This window comes from Thermobia domestica, chromosome 6, assembly GCF_964235325.1.
Source record: "Thermobia domestica chromosome 6, izTheDome1.hap1.1, whole genome shotgun sequence".
Lineage (NCBI taxonomy): Eukaryota > Metazoa > Arthropoda > Insecta > Zygentoma > Lepismatidae > Thermobia > Thermobia domestica.
In genome coordinates this window covers 128,088,958-128,108,695 of record NC_137459.1, presented here as the reverse complement: position 1 = coordinate 128,108,695, position 19,738 = coordinate 128,088,958, and the positions used below count along the sequence as shown (strand labels likewise).

Below are 19,738 nucleotides of genomic sequence, written 5' to 3'. Positions count from 1 at the left end.
TAAGTAACGTGTGACTCTTCTAGATTTTCAAAATCATGTTGGAAAGAAAAATAAAGTAAGAATCCTAATTAAATAATGAACATTAAATTACTAAATCTGCGTTATGCGAAATGTGACAGGAAAGCGAGAGTTGCCGGTTCCCCACCTCCTTCTCTCTTTCATTTGATTTGCCTCGCAGCCAACTGGCCAAGACTAATGTCGTTAAGAACGGCTGTCGGCATCGAATCAGTTGTTCAGGATTTAATTCGTGGAATTTGGAACAGTGCCCGAGAATCGAAAACAATTGTATGTCCCTTCTAAAAAAATTGCAAATTCAAACAAATTCAATGTAACATGCATACGTCAGATTAAGTCATTCATTCCTACTGAATAATAACGAAAAGTTTACAGCCGTAAAATATTACGAAAGTTATTACTCTATGAAGTCTTTAAAAAGCAAACATGAACAAAACTGAGTTTAAGTCTAATAAACACTTCTTGTATTTATGTGTTCTATAACTTATTTCAATCTCAATTTATACATGTGCTGCTCAAGAGAAAACGCAGTAACAAACTTCGCCTATAACTTTCTAAAAACAGAGATTTGCAGTTAAATTGCGTGATGAAGAGGACATTTTCTACACGAAGAGAAAAACAGCAAACTCAACAAGCTATAAAATTCAATAAGATGCACATGAATTTTACAAGCCCAGGTAGCAACACTGCAGCTTTTCAGGCTTTAGATTTTCTTTGTAACTGTTATTGTGAACTAATGAAATGACAGAAGTTACTAACACGACAAACATTTCTTTCTAGTACCGCGATCCTAGAAATAACATCTTTAGTAGTAATTACTCTTTTCAATGAAAACATTTGATGATTGATTATTGGTTGGGTGATTTGGAAGTTAGCATCCCCTTCAGCATTGAGGCAATATGAGACAAACAGACCTACAGTTTAGCGTGGTTTCCGATCCACATAAAGGTCCAGCAGGAATCGAACCTGTGTCTTTCGTGACGAAGGGGTTAATAATAATAGAGCCTGCCTTTAATCACGACAATATTGAAATACTACGATTACATGGACACGTTTTTCTCTAAACTACATGATCATGGAGGTACAATACTTAGTATTACATGGATTTCTGAAGGATTTTATTTTACTTTTTAGTTCAGCATCCCTTTCAGTACCGAGGCTATAAGAGACGTGGAACTACAGCTTAATGTGGGATCCGGACCACTTGAACTCTCGCTGGGAATCGAATTCGGTCCTCCGTGCCAAATATAGCTATGCTAACCATACAATCACGAGACAGATCTTAACAAATTTCATGTATTCACACTTCTTTATCACCATCGTAGACATTCTATCATTAGTGAAACATGCTTTCGCCTCCAGTTGAGAGGTTTTCTTAGCCAACGTTCCCTCTCATGTACTGTAGTTCTTAGAGGCCTTTGTGCCGCAGAGTAGGTCAAGTATTTTCAGGCTGAAAAACTTGAATTTTTTGTCATTTGAGGAAATTGTCATTAGCTTAGAAAGGTTTAAGAATTCATAGGTGCACATTCACTTTAATAGGACTATATCGTTTCGCATTTCGCACTGCGTCGGGAAATATGTCATAAAAACTACAGTATAAAAACTCAAACCAATTTGTGCTAGGTGGTCACTAAAAAGCACGAATGCTATCTACCAGTCAGGGCAGGGCCACCAGAGCGCTTGCGAGGTGGTGCGTCCGTAGGGACACGAACAGTTGGGTTGATTTTGAGTTGAACGCCCCTTTCAGCAGCGAGGTTATATGAGACGCTGACCTACTGACTAACGTGGAATCCGAACCACATGATCTCCTGCAGGGAACCGAACCCGGATCTCCCACGCCAAAAGCGCGTACGCTATCGCTTAACCACGAAGGAGCTCACAAGTGCATCAGCGATGGTAGGTATGCGCATGAAAGAGACTGCTGTTGAAAACACTACGTTAGGTACCTTCTCTATCGATAACTTTGTGCCTTCGGAAAAAAAAAAAGTATCCTTTACTGCCGACTTTTGCCAATGACATTTCACACGAACACAATATTCACATTTCAAAATTTGACTGTTCCTTCATTTCTTTATTTTCCATGCTTTTCTACACTTGTCACATTTTCTACTCAATTTTAATAATCTTTCCTGCTCCACATAACGTAATATAACGTTTTCCTTCACCAACATAGGTTGTCATACAACTCATAATCGAATTGGCACATCCGTCACATGCAACTACCGTCGCTGAGTACTGGGAATTAAAAACTGAAATGAAATTAAGTTTTACGTCCCACGATTATGCCGGTTAGGTTAAAGGAGACGGTGATGATGAGATATGAATGAAATAGTGGAAAGAAGAAAGTGGGAGGAAACGGGAGAGCTCAGAGAAAACCTACGAGTACGATGTTTGTCCACCACAAAGTTCACACGGCGCGAGCTGGGAATTAATTTCTTCATTATATCATAATATCTGACGTCAGCATGCCTCCACTCAAAATAGTACCAACAACCCGCAGCTAGAAAATACACACTTGAAAATACCATATTACACTCTTGTTAGTACGAATTTTATGAAAAATAACTAATACAACTATTTTTTTCCTATAATTTTTTTATGCTTTTTCCACATTTATGGACTTACTCTTAGGCACTAAACCACTGGCGCCGTTAGCTTTTTAAAACTGAAGGGGAGGGGTTGGATGAATAAAAATCCTGTTTCCGACAAAAATTATATATACAAAGTAGTATAGTTTCTTTAAATACATTTGACTCAAATCTGGGGGGGGGCGCGTCTCCCGGATCCCCCCTTTAACGACACCCGTGACTAAAGTTTTTAAGTAGCTTTTTCGCCTTGCAGAGATTATAGTTTTAATACTAATAACCGCAATTTTTCTTCCCTCCCTCCTTTTCCTTACACCATCATTTATTTCCAAATAGTACCTTAACTAGCTTCCTTTTCACTTTTCAATTACCTCCAAAATTGTTAGTTTCTCCTCTACTATTCTAACATCTTGATTTATTTTCCATTTTACTCAGCTATTTTCCACAAATTCTAACAATCATTTAAAATATTATCCTGGATTAACACTGTAGTAGTCATGTGGAGGACAATAGACCTCCAGACATTTTTTTTTTTTTACCCTTTCAGTAGATCCTAAATTCTGTTATTACAATTTAGGCTATTACTTTCTATTACCTAAATAGATTCTATTTCACTTAAAAGTAGTTAAATAATCCGTTGGAATGGAGTTCATACCCAATAAACGTTAAGTGTATAAAAAATTACAGTAAAATATGTTAAATTTTAAATGGAGGACTATTGTCCTTCACGCGACTAATGCCGTTCCAGTAGACTACGCGGCCACTGCAGTGTTAACACTAAATCTAAAAAAAATGAAATGAAATCTTTAAGTTTTACGTCCCACGGTTATGCCGGTTAGATTAAGGAGACGGTGATGGTGAAAGATGAGTGATATGGTGGAATGAAGAAAGTGGGAGGAAACGGGATAACCCCGAGGAAACCCACGAGCACGGTGTTTGTCCACCACAAAGTCCACACGGCGCGAGCTGGGATCGAACCAGGGACCCCAAGCACCGGAGGTGAACGCTCTACCACTGAGCCACCGCGCCCCCACTACATCTAAAAGTCGGCGCTTATATTGCAGGTATACATTAATTTATTTATATTTCACTTATGTCCAGTAGTTATGCTTTTTAAGCTAAAAATAAGAAATGAATAGTTAAAGGACAATAATACATAAGACACGCACTAATCAGGATTCGAACCCGTAGCAGACCAGTCTCACAATCGTCACCCAATGCCGTAGACCCCCGATCATTCAAGCCTAATATTCAAATTTAGTTACTATAATATCAATTCATGATATCTCACTGAAGAAGTCTGGTTAAAAAATAACACTATACCACACGTTTTATCTTTTACAACGTATTGTGAACACGAAAAGCAGGCTGATGGTAGTAAACAACTAAGGTTCACAACAAAGAGAATTACTTAACAATTGACATGTGAGAAAACCACACATTACACGATTATAACATCCAGGAATAAAAATAACATTGGTGGCAAACTGCACTTACTTCAATAGTTACTGAGTTTCTGCTTTGTTTGAGGTAACTTCTTGCAGGAGTTGTTGGTCGCTGTTTTTCCTTGAAATCAACGGATGATAACAGCCGAAGTGGGCGTAACGATTCAAGTGGATGAAAAAATAAGTACAACCTCATTGTTTCGAGCAACTTACAAAAAAGACACTGGTATTATTTATATTTCCAGAAAGCTGTGTAAATATTTTAGTATAACAAGCACGATAGCTAGTGTAAAGCATATTAAACACAAACTGTATTGTGTTCGTAAGTAAAATCAGATAGCACGACTCCCTATTGTTTATTGTGTTGTATACACTAAACGCGAAGTTATCAAATTGAAGATTCTTAAAATCTGACATGTAAGTAATATTCCAAAATTAACATGACGAACTTTAAAACATTACACCTATTAATTTAATACCTTCAAATCTCACTACTACTTGAATAATTAAATGTAATAAACAAATAAATAAATAAAAAATAAACTATTGGAAACTTGAGGACTTTAAAAATATTTTTAATTAACAAAAATGTTACACCTACCTCCATTTTTCACGTTTCTATAAACTTTCGAAGTGTAAAAAAATATAAAAAAATGTCGCTTCTTTTCAAATACGGTTGCTTTTTTTCACCTTTCACTTGTCATGAAACCAAATAACTGGGTACATAAAATTTACCTCCGTTGTTAAAAATGTTTCTCACTGTTATGACAGTAACACAAGGTATGCCCTCTGCTGGCTTGAACTGTACCACATGACATAACCACTTTCATTGCCTGAGGGCAAACTGGAGACTTTATGGACTGGAACAAAGTTTACGTGGCTCACAGAACTGCGCAAGTTATCGTTTTGAAACTGTTTGCGGGGAGTCAATAAGCTATTTTAATGCGGACTTCGTGATCAGTGAGGTGCTTATGCGCCTACTCGGTAACTGATTTCTGCATTAGGCCTTTCTACTTGCGAACAATCTTCCTCAGTCCAGATGCCAACACAGAGGGGCAAAAGACAGTCTCACAGCAAAAAGTAGGTGTGAACATAGGAGGGGCATCTTCGTACAATAGCCTTGAAATGACAAGTCGTTATATGTAAGTTTAAATCCGGCGTGTGAATTTCCTAGTTAAGCTTTAATTCAATGCTGAGACTTCTTTCTAATTCTATATGAGCAATTACGAAACATTCTTGTTATATGATGTCAGCTATTCAAGCTAGATAATACGAACTAAAAACTTGATCAATATTTTACTTTTCCATCCCATGAATACGCTCTATCTGTTCATAGCGATAAATCAATATATAAACTACTTATTGGAATAGAAAAGAGAACGAAGCCAGGCCATACCGACAAAATTATTTCACTATCAAGCTTACATGGAAAAAAAAGGGGGGCTCGACTGGCTTTGAGCAGAAATAAAAACGACCTGTTAAGCGCAGAAAACGGACTTACTCAGTAAGAATAAAAATTTGAGTTAAGTAGAATTATTGTTCTTTAAAAGAAATAAGTAAAATATTAACCTTCCTTAGACTGCAAAATCCAATTTTTATCCACTGTAAACATATCAGAATTTCGGGGAAGGAGATTGTGAATCCATATCTCTCAGATGGATATGGTTTCATTAGGAGCGTCATTTCATATTTTGCTTCGGGGGGGGGGAAGACCCCTTGATTTAAGTAAAATTTCTCGTTTTTCACTGATTTACTACTATTCTTTTGATAAAACCTTTATAAATCTCAAAATCGGGGGGGGGGGCATTGCCCCTCCCTGCCCCCCTAAATGACGCCCCTGGGTTTCATGTACGAGTTTCGCACATACTCATACTGTAATAATACAGTTCGCAAAGTAGAGAACAAGGGTATTTCACTTGTTAAGCTTTTTTTTATTTTAATTTCAATTATCATAGTAAACAACTGAGATTCGACCATCACCAGGGACCAAATATGGTACCAGTACCAACAAATACGATCTACTCATTCTGTCGGCTCCGGGTTGAATTCCTGATGGGAGAGCCTTGAAATTTGAACGCGTTATGGTGATTCGGATTCCACCTTGAACTGTAAATCTGCGTCTCATGGAGCATCGGTGCTGAAAAGGAACACTGAACCTCAACAAACAAAACGAAGTAATAACCATATTACTTCTAGGAGCTACGCTATCGAATAATAATAATAATAATACACGCCCTTCAAAAAACACATTTAAAATAATACGTACAAGACGAAATACACCAACTTAAGGTTTCAAACGCCGACATGGGTTATATGACATTACTAACTCCAAAAAAGTTTGGAGTAGGGTTGAAATGTTGGTGTAAAAAATAATTTAAAAAAGCAGATGAATGTAATGGGAAAGAAAGAAATACCTGCAAATAAATAAACAGAAAATAGGATTTTTTAAAAGATGAAAGTATCCTATCAGAGATGTGACATAGTATCTCAGGAGATAATATAAGATTAAGATTGTAATTGAATATCGTTATTAAAAGTGACTATATCACAAGTTTAGCGAGGGACTGTAGTGTGTGTGTAAGCTTCTAATGTTTTCGAATGACCTATCAGCGATGACAGTGGTGATAATAAATTAGACTCATTTGAGTCTCAAGAATTTTCGGTGTTCTATGATTCTGGATACATGGAGAATACGATATTTTCACGGTGTCATTCTACACTTCTTTGGTGATTACGTGAAACCCAGAAAATTCATAAAACTATAGAAAATGATACACACTAGTAAATTGATGTTGATACCAATGTAGATTCTTGTATAATACACACCACTCTACATACACTTTGTTCCAGAAGAAAACATTGCAGACAAACACAAGGATCCTTCAAGTCCAATACACCAAACGAAAGAAAAAGTAGTTTTGGCGTAACATTTAGGTCAAAGTATGGCAATACAGGTAATGCCAACAACAGAGAAAGGCACTGCAACTGCATAGTCGATTTCAAGTGACATTAATAGAATTTCTTTATAGGATAGGCATGTGTAGTTGTATTTGAAAACAAAGTACCAGTACTCGTTCATAACAACTCCTTAGTCTGGATCAAATCCAGACAGTTTTCTTCTACGTAAGTACGATATATATCAACGTATTGCCGATGCTCAGACGGTTCTTTTCTCATTGATTTACTCAGATCTTTACACTACCATTTATAATCTTTTTTATTATTTATTCTCACTCTATATGATGCAATTGCTCAGTATGACATTAAACATACACTACAGCTAAGAGTAGGAAGCTGACTGAGCAAACGAATTTTTTTCTTTGATACGAACACTGGGCAAGCTAACTAATGCCGTTATAAATAATAAGTCTGTAAACTTCTCAAATACATACCAAAGCAACGAAGTATAAATACTTGTTTCCGACATTTAAAAATAGGTTTTGTGCTATAAACATATAAGTTGTTATATTCAAAGTGCGGTCTTTAAACAGAATTATTTTCCCAACAATTTCGATTTGAGGAACAAACCGCGTTCATTTCATGTAAATCTCTAGTTCCCAATCAAGGGGTACGATAAAGGAGCGAAGACCGAGCAAGGAGAAACAAGAAACTGACAAAAACAAAGTATGAAATTATGAATAAATCACTACTTGTACTGACAATGTATAATTTAGCTTTATCAATCTTCAGAGATACTAGAAACTAGGCATTTTGTGTGGTATGCAGAAATTTTGTTAAAATAAATATAAATGAGCGAGAATACGGCAATTATTATTATTATTATTATTATTATTATTATTATTATTATTATTATTATTATTGAAGATTTTAAAATCCAATGCTCCATCTGGAATTGATCAAACAAAAAACATATGAACGAGCGTGAAGAAGGGAGGAGTCAAATATGGACTGTTTACGAAGAAAGGCGGTAAGTAAGAAAGGTTGGAAATCTTCGACATAAATAAAGAAGAGATTTACATCAATGCACTGAGAAACTTTTGGTAATTCTGACTAATCAAGAACATAATTTTTGAACGTAGTTCTACAATTATCGTTGGAACTGAGAACAATAATTTAGTATTTTATCTCCGCACAGCCATAGGCTGGCCCACCGGCATATGTCCCAATGCGTCCTCAAAAATATCACTATAAATGTAAAAAGGTACAAGTTTATTGTTTTTATTTTTTTAAATAATACATTTCTATTGGTAAAGAACCCGTGAAAAGTACAGTGTGCCCTTTACATAAGACGTCCTTGCGAAATCACGTCAAGGTTAAACGGTTTCATTTATTCTTCTGTATACCACAATTCTGTACAATAAATACGTACAGATACTATTTGGTAAAGAACTAGTGAAAGGTACAGTGCGTCCTTTATAAAAAAGAGCCCTGACAAACATCACTTTTCGATAAGTAGTTTTAGTTGTTCTTGAACTGAAATGAAATCTTCAGTTTATCGTCCCATGATTATGCCCTTTAGGCTAAAGGGGACGAATGATTAAGGGAAGTGAATGATGTAAGAATTGATGGAATGCGATTGTGGGAGGAAACGGGAGTACCCGGAGGAACCCCACGAACATGATATTGTCCACCAAAAACTTACTTGGCCGGGGATCGAACCAGGGATCCGACACACCAGAGGTAAGCACTCTACTACTGAGCCACTGTGCTCCTTTAGTAGTTCTTTTGTATACCAGTGACTTGATAAAGAACCTCTGAAGGGTACAGTGCACTCTTTATATAAGGCGCCCTGCGAAAGGTCACATTATAGATGAATGTTTTATTTATTTATTTGTAATATTCTGTATACAAGTTTTGTATTATAAATTCATACAGTTGCTATTGGCAGAGAGCAGGTAAAGAGTACAATCACTTTTTACAAAATATAGAAAGCTTACGTAACTATAAAACAAAACATTTATAGTAGCCTACATCCAGTAAAGCACTTAACATGTAGGTCTATTCTTTTAAAATTCCTTAATTCCTTGCTACCCGGGACATACGCAGGGTGGGTCCTGGGGTCCGGACCCCCTACGGAAATTTCGACTTTCGTGTACATTTAGCCTAATTTTAGGGGCATTTTTTGGAATTTTAGTATAAAATACCCTCATGTTGAGTTTCGACCCCTTCCGAAATGAATTCCTGCGTACGCTACTGCTTGCTACTACTTATTTATTGCCAAAACTCGTTCAGAAGCAAAGCGCAATTGACACGAAATTTAAACAATTCATTTTTTAATTTTTTTACTTTCACATTTGATTGTTCATGTATTTTGCAGCAGTATTCGGTTAATCAGTGCCTATTATATTTCTAAAATGATCAAGTGTCTATATATTTCGCGTTTGTATGGGCACCCTTTTGGAAGGCTAGTCCACCGCCCTTGTTGAGTGTCCCAACACGGGCCTGCCTACGCACTGAATAATTTTGACATTGTTGATTCTCTCTTTCGAAGTAAGGTATAAAGGAAATTCTTAAGTCACTTTTCAATTCTATGAATAGAAGTCTTACAACTGAAAATATGCTATTCTCCATTATGTATAAAATTGAAATTAAAAGTATAGATTCAATCTTGTCATACACACTTTTTAATTTTAAGTTACATCAGTAAAAGGGGATATCTGCAACCTGTAATATTGTTATATTACGTAATAAACATTGCACACTACTTGATTTATAAACTGCACAATCAATATCAATGAAAAGTAAAAATCATAGGAAGGTAATTTGTTCATAACAGTCTCTGTATCTTGAACGAGAACAAGAATACATAATTGAATATTTCTCAAATCACATGAAAATAACACATTTATTTACATTTTCTTTCCAAGATACATCCAAGCCGGAACTGGTGACGTGGATGGCGTAATATAGATAGATTAAAGGAAGATATGGTATCCTTTCCGCTGGTCTTGTGGCTAGAGCATGAGTCTCTGCTGTACGTAGTTCAGAGAATTGAATGCATCAATGTGGTTTGGATTCCACCTTCAACTCTAGGCTCATGTCTTATATGGCCTCGGTACTAAAATTAAATAAACAAGCAAAAGATAAAAGCCTCGTCTATGCATCCACCAAATGCATTGAATTCAAGTCCGTCATCACATGGATTGCAGCTCATATAAAGAATATGGACGTCATGTTCTCCATAGCGTGTGTTGCACGAAGACGCAAAGCCATTTCGATACATCCGAAAGGCTATTTTCCATTGGAAACATGAAGAATAGAAGCCGAGAAAATATTTTTGGAAATAAGGATTCAGGGATTGTTATATGTTTATTTAGTAGTTATAACATTCTCTTAATTATTTGGTAACTAACCTAAATCAACAGGCTTCCATTTTTAACTATTTGTTTACTTCACATAGTAAACATCATTGCTTAGGAACAAACTTCCTTTCAAAAGATCATCGCCATTTCCATCTCTTTTTCAACTCTTTTTTTTCTTTTTTAGATGAGTACATGTGCACAAAATCATAACTCTTTCTGCCCTCAACATCCTCCTCCCCTTCAAAAAGACAACTATTGTCCGTATCCTCATCTATCAGGTGGTCTTCTTATTCTTTGTGATTTTCTCCTATATCTTTGGCCAATTGCCTCTCTGTGTTGCCCTGTATATTCATTTTTATTTATTTATTTTTTTTAACTTTCATGAACAAACGCAGGCTCTTGTCTCTGTTTCATTCTGATATTTTGTCTCCAACCTTCGGTCTACTTCTCTACGAACTTTACTCTTGTACTCGTTACTTCCTGATTCCACCCCGCACTCATTGTCTGAGTCTTTTATTACTTCATCTTCTGCACTTGATTTCCCATCTGCAATCCTTATCCGATGTCTGTGAACCCTTATGATGGAACCATCTACTTGAACCTCCAAAATATTATTTCCCTTGTATCGTACAAAATAAGCCTTAATAAAGCCTTGAAATCTAAACATAGTCTAACCGATCCATTCTTTTTTAACTATCACCATTGGATTAAATCAATCTGATTGTGAAATCTTCTTTAGCACACCAGCATTACATAAAGTACTCAACTCTTTTTTGACGTGTCAGCTTAATGAATAAGGTACTTCGTATGCCTTTCTAAATATCGGCGTGACTCCCTGTCTTAAGGGAATGGATACTTTATAACCTTTAATAGGAACATTTATAGATTCATCGAATACTTCCTTAAACTGATGCAAAATCTTATCTCTTAGTACATTAGTCGACTGACTTTGAACAGATTAAATCTGTTTCAATTCACTTCTACCATCGAACATAGAAGTCAACTGACTTCTCCATTCCCGAACCGTTAGATCTAGCCAACTTCTATCCAGAATTGGTTGAAACGACTCTTGCTGAATAACCATTATGGGAAAATACTCTTTAAATTCTTGGTGTTGCACTTTTACTGTACACCTTCCCAATGTTTTAATTGGCGAACCTTCAGCATTGTCCAGTCTCCCTTTAAATGGTTCTATCAATGTTCCCTCTAATATTGAGTCAGTATAACCAATTGCTGAAACTGCTGCCCCGTATCAATAAGAAATTTTACCATTTGGTCATGCACTTTAATGAAATATACATAGGATCTCTGGACATCATCATGGCCTGGTCGACTAAAAGAAACGTGGTTCAAAATTACATCCTGCGCTAGCTATTAAATGTTTATTTACTAGTTAAAACATTCCCTTAATTACTTGGTAACTAACCTAAATCAACAGGCTTCCGTTTCTAACTATTTGTTTACTTCAAAATCCATAATACATCATTGTTTAGTAACAAACTTTTTCAAAATATCATCGCCATTTCCATCTCTTTTTTCAACTCTTTCTCTTCTTTTTTTAGATGAGTGCATGTGCACAAAACCATAACTATTTCTTCCCTCAACAGGGATTTATATATTTCAAGATACCACCCCATGTTAGCCTGGTAGGCTGAAGAAAATATTAAAATTAGTCGGGATGGCTGGTCATATAACAGAAAAAAGGGATCGACTGATTATGAGGCAAGAACGTTAACCGCTCATATTATATATATATATATATATATATATATATATATATATATATATATATATATATATATATATATATATATATATATATATACTCAGGTAATTATGTAAAATTGTTCAGAAAAATGAAAGTGTGTATTAAGCACTAACACATATTTTCTTGCAATGATATAGAATTCTGCGTTATACAACTATTGAATCCTAAAATACTTTCGCGAATGGCAGCAACTTGCTAGAAACACACTTCTGTGTAGTACTTTTCTGAGGGTGGGAGATGCGTTCAGTGAGTTCTTGCTCCTGGTATTTGTATTATGTGAAAGAACACAAAAGGTGAAATGAACCGACGTTATTTTTGCACAGCGCTCGCTGTCTGATTTCCTGCTACACTTCCTGAGTAATCCGTTCAGAACGGCTTTTTTCTCTACTATCTGAGGGCAAGGAAACGGATCTGAAATTGTGCCCAAGAGAATCGTATTACTTGCCTAATCTAAGGTTAGAGAATTTTACTACCTTCTGATTCTGTAAGATGCATCTCGCTTTCCTTATTCTATTATCCGTCAATTTTAATGAGGTTTTTAATTAAACTCCTTTCACATGCTTTTACTTTCTTTACTGTATTTTACCCCAAAAAAAAGCACGCAAACTTGAACGAAACAACACTAAGTTAACCGTCACGCACCTAAATTTTATTATATTTGTGGGTTCAACTAGATCAATCACACATTTGAGACAGAATACAGTATGCAGTTACCTGCTTTTAAGTCATTATCAATAAAACTTGCGATACTAATTGTCAAATCAAAATTTATATTAAAATTTGGAAGACAGTTGACAGAACCAAGAAAATATATCGGAATAGTGTAGTATGAGTGTTGGACATGTTATTTTGAGTTTTGAAATTTGTTACGAGAATCTTTGACAACATTCTATTATCTCATGGTGTTTCTCAGCTGAAAATGATAAGTAAAAAGCTCTTACCATTCTATTTCACAGAACTTTCTTTGGGTGTAACTATATTTTCCAAATATTAGCGTTGCGTTTTGCTTTACGGTTTTTAAAAGAAATATGACACGATTATTACTATGTGTTATTCTAAAAAGTTTTTGATTTGTTTATTTTTCTTTTCTTTTTTTATTTTTATCATGATTGGCCGTGTATGTAATTTTAAATTCGATCGCGTGCTGGACAACTTTCCTTTTCTTTTTATTTCTTTTTTTAAAAAAAAAACCAGCATCGTGGAGGACTGAACTATTTGATTTTAACGTAGCAAACTTGGACCTAGAAAGCAATAAATGTGGTAAATGGAGTATATTCATATCAATCGAACAAATAAAACAAACTAATTTACAAACATGGTATGAAAATTGAAACATCCGATAAAATGTGGTAATTATATTTATTTATTTACCGGAAAGTCTTTCCTGAAAACTCCAAAATGGTTTAATGTCTTAATTAAATGTGGAGCGCATTAGAGTATAACTATTGACAGACAGTTATATTAAATTTACGTATCTTCCTTACTTTATTTACAAAATATCATGAACAAATCATCCACAATTCTTTATCACTTTTGCCAGTATGTGCATCACAAGTATACACTTTTATTATCAGACTATATATGATTTGAAGGTGTACAACAATATGGCTATTCGTTTTAAAAGCGGTGTTGTTGTTTATTGAATATCTTGCATTTGATGAAAATTCATGCAAGTGAAAAACAAAATTAAAATAAAGTGTTTTCATGTGTAACATTATACTAGAGTATTTAAATTTTTCTAAAGGAAAATATTGGGTTTATCTAGTTCAATGAAAAATTATAGTAGGGTAAACCTACCTAACTTCATGATATACTTTATTTCGTGATACGAGACAAATTATTCTTCACAGAGGAAGGTATGCATTATAGATTTAGTTACAGTGGTGCTCAAGATAGAGCAGGAATATCAACATGTGGTGAAAAGATTTCACAGTGATAACTGTTACCGTGCGGACGTCACTCAAGATGTTAGTTGGTGCATACGGTAGAAAGCGGTTCTAAGTCAAGTGACCTTCGAAGACAAAATATTTTGCATGTGTACGGTGTCATTGTGTAGCTCTTGTTACAGATGTTTGCTTTAAAAATACTCTGGTTATCATGTTCTGTATAACTTTGAAACAGTAGTGCAACTGTAAAACAATAGACGCTTATCAAATTGCATCATATTCTTATAGAAGTTTGTGCCAGGATGGCTCATGGTCATTATGAGTTCCTCTCTCTCTTCAACCCTTCCTTCATTAAAGCATTTTCCGTAAATAATATCATATCTGGTTTCACTAAACCGGGAATATTTTCTCTGAATCCTCACGCAGCAGCAAGTGAAGCACTTATAACAGACCCAAGACGTCTGGATTCCTCCCTGGACGCAACCTAGTCGGTATCCGCTGAATCAATCACTCGCTTCGACCAGTAGTTTTACATCAGCCATGGATAGTCTTCTCCGTGTACCGAATTTAACCCTGCCTGACAAAACCAATACTGTATCATGCAGAAAAGCTCAACGAGACACGAAGGCAACAGTTCATCTTCCTGATCAGGCCACAACGTCTACGGCTACGACTACAGTGCAACGTGATTCTCCAGTTGAAAAGAACAAGTGTCAGCGTAAGCAAACTAATGACTTGAGCGCTAGTTGTAACGAGAGCTACAGTCTGGGAAAGAATCGTAACCCCTGGATACAATGAGACTCCTGTTTATGGTGGTTTCATGAAAGGTGTCAGAATCTTAATTCAGCTGACATAACCATTTTCATGTGCAGCGTATGTGCAATGACAAATGACAGTCATACATACGGTGACAATTAATGTAACGTGAGTACACTACCACATCACGAAATTAGGTACACATCCTCACGGAATAAGGTATGCTATCACGAAGATAGGTAGCTCACACATATTGTGTTTTCTGTTTCTTTATATTGTTTCTTTTGTATTGTTTGCGCTTCTTTTACTACAGCAGTTGTGTTTGTGTTCGACCTTCCTAATATATAAATTACATCTATCCTACATGCTTGTAAATGTGTATTTGTTCAGTCATCCTCCTTCATATCACGAAATAAGGTAGGTTTATCCTATACTAATTTAATGATATCAGTATACTAATATAATATTTACACCGCTAATTTCAAAACCTTCAGCACCAGTTTGTGAATACCAAATGTTCTCTTTCGAGCATGCAACTCCAACTACAAACTATTGTAAAAGCCACTTAGCAGTGGAATCAAAAACGCACCTTATGTGGAATTTAATTGCGTTTTTGCTTCAGCATTTCGTACTACACATCGTATCAAAATAAGGTACAACGCCTATAAAACTATCAACATTTAAAAAAAAAATAAATTTAATGCTACTACTAAATATTTTTCTATTGCGTTAGCTTCTAATTTATTGCAAGACTGCCCAATTATGCACTAAATGGATAGAGTGTAAAACCAGTGTCCCTTACCTTAAAAGATATCTGAGTGACATCATCGTCCTCTTCGTGAATGGTATTGGAGTTTGCTGCCATGTTGTTCTGCTTTCAAAAAACTCTTCAAGATACTGGAACCCAGAAATCGGAAGTATAGTCTATATCATAAATTACGATGAAGCAACTTTTGCAGCCCTTCCACTAGGTGGCTATCCCATATATGCTAACAATAGCACGTTGAAGTAGTAGTAATAGCAGTTGTAAATAGCATAACCCCCCTTTATGGTAACATCTAACATGTCATTTCATAAGAAGAAAGGACCTAATTAATCTCATGCTCATTTGTTCATTATATCTGATCTTTGAAGTGCTAAAGCTGAAGCTATGAAATTGGAAAGATATCTAACATTAGAAATATCAAAAAAGCAGAGAAGAAAGAATATCAATAACGTATGCACAGGCTACGAAAAGCATTTCTCTATGTGATTGTTCCAGATGTAACATTCGATCAAAGTGGTTAGTGGCAACTGGTTACCTATCAAGAGACGATGATTACTCACTCACCTCAGGCAATTCGAACCACTTTTAATAACATACAGAGGAACAAGAAGTGAAAGTAATAATTTTGTTCCTCACACTTCGGGTTAGTTCCAACATTGAAATTATATACATAACGAAGAAAAGTTAAACCTAGTAGCATTAATTTGTCATTCAAAAAGTTAGAGAGTATTAGAATTTAATACAAATAAAACCATATTTCTATTAGTTTAAGAGAAACTATTGCTTCCTCTGTTACAACAATTTACATGCATTTAGGTAGCATCAATACATGGCAATGGCTTGTTTTGGCACTACGTAAGACTGCCATTTCATTGAAAAAAACAAACACTTCACGGATGCCAGATATAAATAAATATAAGCGAAGACAGGAAGTTAGTATGGTTAAATTAAAATGTTTGTAATATGAAATCGAAGAAAAGTTAAATTAGTCTCTATTTCGCTCTCACACACACATATACAACCATACGTAAATAAAGTGTTCAATTAAGTTTAATAATTAACTGGTAGTAAGTTAAATGATATATGTTAACCTTACACTGTTGTAAGTTACACAGTACGTCTGCGAAAGGTTTTACGAGTCAATTGTAAGTTTTGCTTGGGCTAAGACAATTCGCAAGCTGGAGTGAATTTCTTCAAAAGTACTGCCAAACAATCCTCAAGGAATGATTTCGGTCTCAATGTCTTTAATCGTCGGGTGAGATTTCTTATAACAAACCAATAGTTTTAGATAATTCACTTGAAAAATACGGTTGTATGAACGGCTTTTTACTTCATTGATTGGTTAACGTTCCTTTACAGTGGGGCTACAAAAGCAGATATTGAGTGCTAAAATTGAGATTTGAATTACTACTTCGAATTTATCCAGAGGCAAGCAACCCTACAGGAGATCGAACCAGGAACACGCACGTTGGCCATGTGGCCACGGAAGAGCACATTTTGTTTTACATAGTTTATCACTGATGACCAGAAGCTAGAAAATGGTTAAATATTTGCGATATACAGTATTTATTGACAATAAGACTGTAGACGAAAATGTACCATCATAATGCTCAATTTCCATAAAAAAGTGTCAAAGTGCTGTTATCTTTTTTATGCGTTTAACTTTCTTCTTCTTTTTTATCGCGAATTCTCTACCGCGAACCAGAAGGTAATGCTTATATATATATATATATATATATATATATATATATATATATATATATATATATATATATATATATATATATATAACTAACTAACTAACTAAACTAACTCTATGGCCTATGGAACCCGGAGGTTCAATGCCGCGTTCACAAAAGCTCTCCACTGACTTCTATCCTTAGCTAATTGGATCCAGTTTCTACTTTGTATTCCTATCTCTGCGAGATCCATCTTAATATTATCCTCCCATCTGCGCCTAGGTCTTCCTAATGGTCGTTTTCCTATGGGTCTACCAGTCAAGACTTTGAAAGCGTTTCTACTTTCTTCCATTCTAGCTACATGACCTGCCCACCTAAGCCTCCTAGACTTGACGACCCTAACAATGTTAGGTAAACCGTATAAACTATGTAGTTCCTCGTTATGAAGCTTCCGCCATTCCCCATTCTCGTTCCTCTTGGGTCCGAATATTCTTCTCAGGATCCTGTTCTCAAATACTTTCAGTCTATGTTCTTCCCTCAGAGTAAGCGACCATGTTTCGCAACCATATATATATATATATATATATATATATATATATATATATATATATATATATATATATATATATATATAGAGAGAGAGAGAGAGAGAGAGAGAGAGAGAGAGAGAGAGAGGTTGTTTGTTTGTTTTTAATGTATACATTCCTAATCGATGGCCAGATTCGTCAAGGTAAAATAAAAGATGTTAATAAAAAATTAATATCAATGATTTTGATTTTTTGAAGAACATAATAAAAAGTAATAGAGAGAAAGGTTTTGCTTCTATAAAATTTTGCTTATACGCCTGTTTAAACAAGTGTATCGTATAGAACTGTGCAAATAATAAGAATCTGTATAAACGTAAATTATGTAAATTATAAGATCAAAAATATAATCCAGCATTAATAAAACACACGTAAATGCGTAAATGTCAAACAGTTGATACACTTTATATAACTGTAAAATATATTAATATTTATCTGACTTTCAAGCTCTATACTGATATTAAACGATGTCTTGATACGTAGATCTGTGAAAAACGGTGAAGTCTGGTACACTTTCTTCCTACCAATGAAAACGCAATGCTTACGCCTATAAACATGGATGGTCCATCTTTCTACATTGACAAGACGGCACATTTTTGCGCATGTAAAGGAGATTGATATCTGATAACGTCTTTCATTTCAGCAGATTAACGTTACAATATTATATATATATATATTTGTGACAATATGTGACATTTCAAGTCTGTATCCAATTACCGTACTGTTCTTTAAAAAAGAGAAATAAGTTGAATCTTAACAAACGAAACTATTCAAGTATGTGTATGAAAAAAAAAAACTGTTAGAATCTTTGCTCAGGAAACAGAATTTGTTACTTTACTGTAAAACAAGTACTTTGTTACTGTACAGTTTAGATCATCATGTAGGCATATATATACACACGTATACAGTACTTCCTTTCAAGAAAGAAGAGAACAAAAACTAAAAGAAAGATACAAAATGAAGAAAAATGAAGGAAATGTATGATGCAATGAAAACATGAAAAAAATACTATTTACTGTTGTATTTGCAGTTGCGTAAATGGAGAAACTGCATACAAAGCCCACCTGTTCCTAATCCTACTGTCCACAATTTCAACTGTTCTAATAAACCCCTCGTGATGCGAAATAAAACAACACAAAACAGTTTGCTATTGATCTTTACGAACCTCACCAACGTATGGATGCAATAACCAACAGAGACTATGCAATGTAAGCAATAACAGGATTTAATATCCATTTCATAACAAATAAACCAAGAGTGACTTGTACGGAGGTACACAAAAGCAAAAGAACAAAAACGTATCCGGATGAAAAACGAACGGCAAATGTGAAAAATTAGTTTATTCATCAAACGTGTATTTTATGACTTACTGAATAATCTTTCAGTAAATGTCAGTGACTTTCTCGGGCTTTAATTCTGTTGTTACTGATTGTTTTTTTGAATGAACGGAAGAAATAAAAAATGTTTTATTGGCTATCCTGAAAGCACGCAGCTAAGTGCTAGCATAAAACAGCTAACTCCTATACATGAACGGCACTGGGAGTTACCTTGTAATACAAGGGAAACGAAGGATCGCATATTTATTGTTAGGTTGGTGCGTATGAATTGTCGAGTTTCACGTCTGCCGGGAAATTCACCTTAGCAACATAACACAGGGATGAACTAAGGTCATGTGTGTAACGTCAGAAACTCAGTCCAGTGAACGCTCAGGTCCCAGATAATCATGAGCTAGTGCGTTATTAAGCAGGATCGTATGACAATGCACCATAAAGAACACATAATTACGAATGATTTTTCTTTACGAATTCAAACTGGGACATTCTGAGTGCAAGCAAAAATAAATGAATACATAAAATAACGGTGCACCATTCGCCATTAGTTGATCAACATTCGTTCCGATGACAATATTGCAAAATGAAACCGAAAATACCATGGCTGGATGACCTCTTTAAGAATACCGTGGAAGCCTAGCAAATGTTCATGATACTGTA

The 19,738-nt window shown here is 35.1% G+C and overlaps 1 protein-coding gene and 1 long non-coding RNA gene across 5 annotated transcripts in view; both read right to left on the bottom strand.

Annotated features, from left to right (window-relative positions):
- LOC145688196 (adenosylhomocysteinase-like 1) overlaps nucleotides 1-5,061 on the bottom strand; it is a 230,486-nt gene extending 225,425 nt beyond the window's left edge. Inside the window, exons 1-2 of one of the 4 annotated variants that reach the window (XM_081762072.1) lie at nucleotides 4,647-5,061; nucleotides 4,098-4,166 (exon numbers count right to left, since the gene is read on the bottom strand). In XM_081762072.1, the coding sequence (XP_081618198.1) occupies nucleotides 4,098-4,166; nucleotides 4,647-4,652 (75 nt within the window). In that variant the 5' untranslated portion in view covers nucleotides 4,653-5,061. The remainder of the gene's footprint in view (nucleotides 1-4,097; nucleotides 4,167-4,646) is intronic. The other 3 variants (XM_081762071.1, XM_081762074.1, XM_081762076.1) reach the window with 3 other exon arrangements.
- The window catches only part of LOC145688197 (uncharacterized), a gene marked incomplete in the record, with an annotated part of 281,034 nt that overhangs the window by 52,103 nt on the left and 209,193 nt on the right, over nucleotides 1-19,738 (bottom strand). Inside the window, 1 exon segment of the long non-coding RNA XR_014131854.1 lies at nucleotides 15,521-15,615. This is a non-coding gene — a long non-coding RNA (uncharacterized LOC145688197).